Here is a 6,125-nt window from a genome sequence, read left to right on the forward strand (position 1 = left end):
ACTTTCCCAAGGAAGATAGTTGGTTTCAGAAAGCTTAACGGAAACGAGGGTAGAGATATTGGGGATTGAAAAGGTGGAAGATGAAGTTGCGGAAGCCATGAAAAAAAAAAAGGAGGATCAGAGGCTCAATACCATGTAAACTTTTGGATTCTCATTATCTTTCTCTACAAGGATACAAGGATTTATATACATGACTTCAAGTATCAAGATCAAATCACCCTAAATTAAGGGATACAAGTGTGTAGGTAGGACGGCTTATAGGACGGCTTATACTTTGTGGGTAGGACGGCTTATAGGACGGCTTATACGGCTTATAGGACGGCTTATACTTTGTAGGTAGGACGGCTTATAGGATGGCTTGTACTTTGTAGGTAGGACGGCTTATGACTACTAACAACCTTATCAACAATTCCCAACCTGATTATGAGGATGTCTACCAGATACGAGATGTATTGAGCTTGCACATGAAGTTGGTTAACATGTAATCAAAATCAGTTATCATGTAACCTCTTTTATTTCAAAATTCATTAATGGAATAGCACATTGCTGATTTTTCGTAAGTGTTGTCCGACATGGAACATTTTCCTCTGTGAACTCTCTGTATCTCGAATTGTGATTTGTAGGATCAAAGAAACGATGAATTTTCAATCATATTAGATGTAATGCATTACATTCGGGAGAGGGTCTTCTCCGAGTTATGGGATCGTTAATAAATGGAATTTCTTTGATGAAGAAGCCCTTTCGATCGCAAAGAAACGAAATAAAGGAAGCATCTGTAGTTTCAATAACTAAAAACACTCCTGTTTACAAATCCTAGACCTCTCCAACTCTGAGTCTGTTTTTTCATACTATGCAGATTGGTACAAACTGCAGCAGCTTGCTGATATACTATCTCGAAAGAAAGAGAGGACGAATTTGAAAACTGCCACCGAAACAAATATATTGGCCCCAAAGAGAATCCGTTTACAAGTGCCCTATTATTTCTACTAGAGATGTGTAAGTGCCGAATACAACTGCTGCAGCACTCAGTAGTAATATAAGCCCTATAATCAACATCTCACATCCAAGGCGTCGATAAATACCTGAAATTTTAAGGTAGCACAAGCACGGCAATATAATTGAAGCTGTTACACTCAAAAATGCTCCGACGAGTGACATGAGATAAGCGAAAAATGGTATAGCCAAAGCTACTATAACGGTGCTTGTCACCAAGGTGGTGCTGGCTAACATGCCGATGAGTCTCTTGTTGTAGTGACTCGGGAACCTCTTCTTTGCAGCATTCACAATTGGTGTAACCATCAAAGCATATTTGGATATGGGATTGACCAGCGTGGTGTATATCGCGACTTTTGAGCTGATTTTGTGAGTTGGGAGATCTAAAGTTATTTGTGATTGAACCGTAGATCCAAACATTAGGTAACCGAAAACTGCCATTGATGCATAACACATGGTGCACAAGATGAAGCATAGGAGAAGAACCTGCAACGAGGAAACAACAGATTGATAAAAATCCTGAAACAAAATAGAATGAATGTCACTTGGTAACAAGTTTCTACTTACATTGGAAAACTGACGTTTGTTTTTCATTGAAGTGTAGAGAGTCGGGAACACCGGATGCGCGCAGTAACAAAACGCGTACAAGCTAATAGCCGTAGGGATTCCATTCCACTTCAGTGGTGTGCCCTCTTCATGAAATCCAATTCCTTCAAAAGCACCAGTCCACAAAATCGAACAGAGGATGATGGCAGAGGCTAAAACTCCACTTGCAGATACGTAAGAAAGAAGGCTCAGGTTATCTAACCAAACAGTTGGCAGAATAATGAGGGCAACAACGATTATAAAGCACTGTTCTCCGCCAATTCTTAATCCGGCCACGTCTAATTCTACGCCGGGAAATAAATTGTTTAAGTTATCTCCTTCCAAAATTAGGAATCCTGTTGCAACCAAGTAGAGTTCTACATTCATGACAATCGACAGCAGTATTCTTCCCTTCTTCCCGAATGCACGTTCGCCTATGTCCGGATAAGTTATTATATCAGAATCCACGTCCATGCATCTCTGGATTAACAAACCCGAGTAGAAGGCTGCAGCCGCAATTAAGAAAAGGAAGATCAAGCTTAGCCATCCTCCTGATGCTAGTGCATAAGGAACTGACAGTATTCCTACCCCTGAACACCGAAAAGAGCACAATTTTGGGCATTAAAACCTCACTTTTCTTGAGCTAGAAGTGAAGAACATTTTAAATGCACATGTAACGATATGAAATCATACGCAGATCAGAAGTCATGGTTCCACATGAACCTGGGTTGTGATTTTCACACCCCACTTTTCTCCATATCCACTATTCGTTTTTCTAGCCTTTAGATTGAATAAATCAAAGGAGAATGAAGGGACAAAAGAAAAAGGAGAGGTGCAGAAAGGAGAAAACAAGAGTGTGAAAATCACCATCTATAGTCTCAGATGAGGTTAGCTATCATCAGACTAACAGTATGAAATATAAATAAATTTGTTCATAACTAAACTTGCTGAGTGCAAAATGAAGAGGCAATATATTCTAGCAAGGAACACCAAAAAAGTTGTTAAGATGATAAGTTTATGCCTTAATTAAGCTTTCTTAAAAAAAAAAATAATAATAATTTGAGAAGAAAAATTTGGCATAATTAATTAAGAAGTAGATAATTACCTGAGAGTGCATTGAGTCCATTGAAACAGGTTTTGAGGAAGGAGGTTGTGGCTGTAGTTTGGTGATGAAAGCTTGACTCTACTTCTTCTACTACCTTGCTTCCAGCTTGCTCATGCTGCCCCTCACCAAGAATAAGAGGCAAGCTCAAGGATGATGATTTTTCTAAAGGATCAGCATCCATGGAGAGAGAGAGAGAGAGAGAGAGAGAGAGAGAGAGAGTTGTCAAAAGAACTAGGAGTGAAGAGCAACAATGAATCCAGACATATGCAGTACGTGTAAGCAGGGGTAGTGATATGTGTATATATATGGAGTTTTAGAAATAGTTTTCAAATTGTATACTGTTTTTGTTTTCTCCTCATTAAAATTCATTAAGTTAGTTCGGTGGAACTTATAATCTATCTTATATAGAAAGCCAGCGGAAAAGGTTACAGTGCAGCATAGTTTTTTTATGACTAGATACTAATTTACCCTTGCATAATTTGAAATATAATTTTGGGCAGGTTTTGAATTTTTTTTGGCTGACAGGCATTTTGGTCCACTTATTTTTGTCGAAGCAGATGACACCAAAATTTTTGTCTTATGTGTGACCCCAACTTTCACTGTTCATAACAGTGTTCTCCATTGTTCATCAGAGAAAAGAATAAAAAAATGAAAGCCATGGGTGAAAATAAAAATCAAATGACAAAATTGATGGCGCCCAAGTGATATAAAAAAAATCTTTCATATGCGGATAATAATATAATTAAATAAGTTGTCAAATGATTGTTTTTTTCAATTTCCAAAAAAAAACACATGATATCTTTCTCTTTTTTTTTTTTTCCTCTTCTTATGTGTGTTTAGATTAATAAAAACAATTAGGTCAGAGGCCTCATTAGGCGTGCTACTTGCACTACTTTAAACTAGTCAATGGAAGAATAATTAAATCAAAGAATGGCTTTTTAAAATTTCGTCCAGTTTGTGGATCTGAAAATCTTTGATTCCAAAGGGATCAGGAATCCCAATGCAAAGAAAATGTTATTTAGCAAATAATCTATGGAAAATTCAATTTTGAAAGAGTATTTTAAGCATTTATCTAAAAACAGAGAGAACTGATATACACAAAAAAAAAAAAAAAAAAAAAAGGTTTATTTTTTGCCGTCGTCAAATGTCATAGATAAGCAGAAAAAGAAAATTGTTGTGATGAAATAATGTCCCAAAAGAAAAACCCTAACCAGCTAGGGTTTGAACGAAAACATAAATTTAGATTATCTCGATCTCTCTTATTATTGCCTATTGACTTTGAGTTTGATGCACAGAAAAGGATAAAGACGAGGAAAGTACCTGAAAAGGCATTTAGTCCATTGAAGCAAGCCATGTAAAATGAGGTGCGCACGTCATCATCATGTAATTTGTCATGGTTTTCATGCAGGAGAAATCCATCACGGTTTCCTGCCTCCATGATCCAGAGCGAGACACAAATGGACACAGAAAGAGACAAAGAAAAGACTGTAAGTTGTTTAATTTGATGGGCGGCTCTAAAGGAAGAAGAAAAACCTGGACACTGCACAATTGATTAGAAACTTCATACAAATTAATGTATAAAGGGTAGAGTGTATTTTTAACTTGATCAGCTACAATCGTGGCTCTGGTGAATCAGTCTCACCCCACTTCCCCTTTCTTTGGGAGGAGGCTGGAAAACACTCCACAAACAAGGCTCAAGGCCCCCAATCATTGCTGCACCACATCATCAAAACAATGAAGTGGTATGACAATCATGGATTTTGAATGATATCGAGGAAAAAATTTTGAGTGTGACGGTCGCATCATCATATGATATTATTAATTCACGAGTTACAATAGGAGTAAATGATAATATGTAAATAGTTGATCAATAGTGAGGTGTGTCAATCATGTTCAATTAAGTTTAAATTTAATAACATCACTCAACATGCATGAGTCCTATTTAATATCATTTATCATAAAATAAAATTATTGTACGGTACTAAAATATTGTGGAGAAAAAGTGAAAGCCTAGACCATATAATTTGTTATGAAAGGATAAGGATAGGTATCCTATGATTCATATCGTGTTGATTTGGAAAAGAAAATCTAGTTGATAGGGTTGGATTTTCATTGAAAACTCGTATGTGCGAGGGTACTAGTTGCTAGTTGCTACATATAGGAAAGGGATCCTCTCCGAATCCATTCCTCCTAATTCATCAAGTTCGGGGATCCGGACCATTGAAATTTGATCCAAAGGCCAAAGTTATTATAGCTTTTAAAGTGGACCATTGTTTGTAGCCGTTGAATCAAATTTCAATAGCCCGGATCCCTGGTCTTGATGAATTAGGAGGAAGGGATCCGAAGAGGATCCATTTCCCTACATATATGTTCAATTAATCCCACTAGTTCAATCATTAGCAATATTTAGCAATTTCTATTTGCTTTTTTCTTTTATCTTTTTTGTTGTTTTGAGCCTAAACAAGTTAAGAATAGATAGAAGAATGGTTGTACACACATTGATGGAACATACATGTATGTTTTGCTCTTTCTTGTATAATTCTAGCTAAGCCCAAGGGAAAACGATATTCGATGGGCTGCAAGCATATTGTATCAGACTGCTTGTCTTTTTATAGTTGGATCTTTAAGTTTTTGGAATAATTCAATTTCAACTTGAGCATCTAAATCTGGATCAAGCAAAAACATTTCTAAACAAAGTTCTAGCATCGTGCCAAATGCGTCTGAAAAAGAAGAAATGAAGCATGTCCAAAAGTAAACCAACCCCTTGGACTGCTAAGAAAAACACCATCAAATTTCAACATAGCACGATTTAATTCAAAAATCTCACTCAATTGAGCACATCTAACATATTTTTTTCACAGTAGTGGGATCATCATAACTAACTCTTTTGAGTTCATTGCCATAGAATTCAACGGTTACACCTACTTGGTCAACACTATATTTAAGTTCCGCCCTGTCTAAAGGAACATCGGCTCTAACAATTCATTCGCAGTTCATTCTCGGTCTACCAAAACAACCGGAAATGTTCTAAGGAGGTCCTACTCTAAACAACAGGTCTAGGTGAGTCATAACATAACTGATATCTAAGAGGACATTCAAAGACTTACATGCAATAAATTCTTGTGTCTGTACGCGCGTATACAATACATGAGGGTGGAACTGGAAGGTGGTTAATGAGGTTGATATGATGATTGATCGGGAGGGTTCACGAGAAAATCTGATTGACAACTTTCATTCTCTTGGTATGAATTTGAGCAGTTGTAGATCATGTGACAAGACACATAGTAAGATACGAGTTGAAACACATTTTTAAGGGGAGTAGGATTCTTTCCCTTCATATTACCATTTCCTTCATTCTCCTCCTCTCATTTTTCATTTTTGCTTTTTTTTTTTCTTTATATAAAAATTTCTAAACAAATGTTGACGTGGTTTATTCGTAACT

General features: G+C 36.7%; 1 protein-coding gene across 1 annotated transcript; it reads right to left on the reverse strand.

Moving 5' to 3' along the window:
• Positions 1-761: 761 nt before the first annotated feature.
• LOC137708496 (amino acid transporter AVT1I-like) lies at positions 762-3,006 on the reverse strand. Its single transcript, XM_068447588.1, has 3 exons — positions 2,684-3,006; positions 1,561-2,168; positions 762-1,479 (listed from the first exon to the last, which is right to left on the reverse strand). The coding sequence occupies exons 1-3, from the start codon at positions 2,862-2,864 to the stop codon at positions 964-966; spliced, it is 1,305 nt and encodes a 434-aa protein (XP_068303689.1). The 5' UTR covers positions 2,865-3,006; the 3' UTR covers positions 762-963.
• Between the last annotated feature and the right edge of the window lie 3,119 nt (positions 3,007-6,125).

Source organism: Pyrus communis, chromosome 11 (assembly GCF_963583255.1).
Source record: "Pyrus communis chromosome 11, drPyrComm1.1, whole genome shotgun sequence".
Taxonomy (NCBI): Eukaryota; Viridiplantae; Streptophyta; class Magnoliopsida; order Rosales; family Rosaceae; genus Pyrus; species Pyrus communis.

Excerpts from the sequence above, each read along its gene's own strand:
- LOC137708496 (XM_068447588.1), bottom strand. The coding sequence starts at position 2,864 with ATGGATGCTGATCCTTTAGAAAAATCATCATCCTTGAGCTTGCCTCTT. Across the intron at positions 2,169-2,683 it reads TGGACTCAATGCACTCTCAG|GGGTAGGAATACTGTCAGTT; the intron begins GTAATTATCTAC and ends TTCGGTGTTCAG. Across the intron at positions 1,480-1,560 it reads ACAAACGTCAGTTTTCCAAT|GTTCTTCTCCTATGCTTCAT; the intron begins GTAAGTAGAAAC and ends TCCTCGTTGCAG.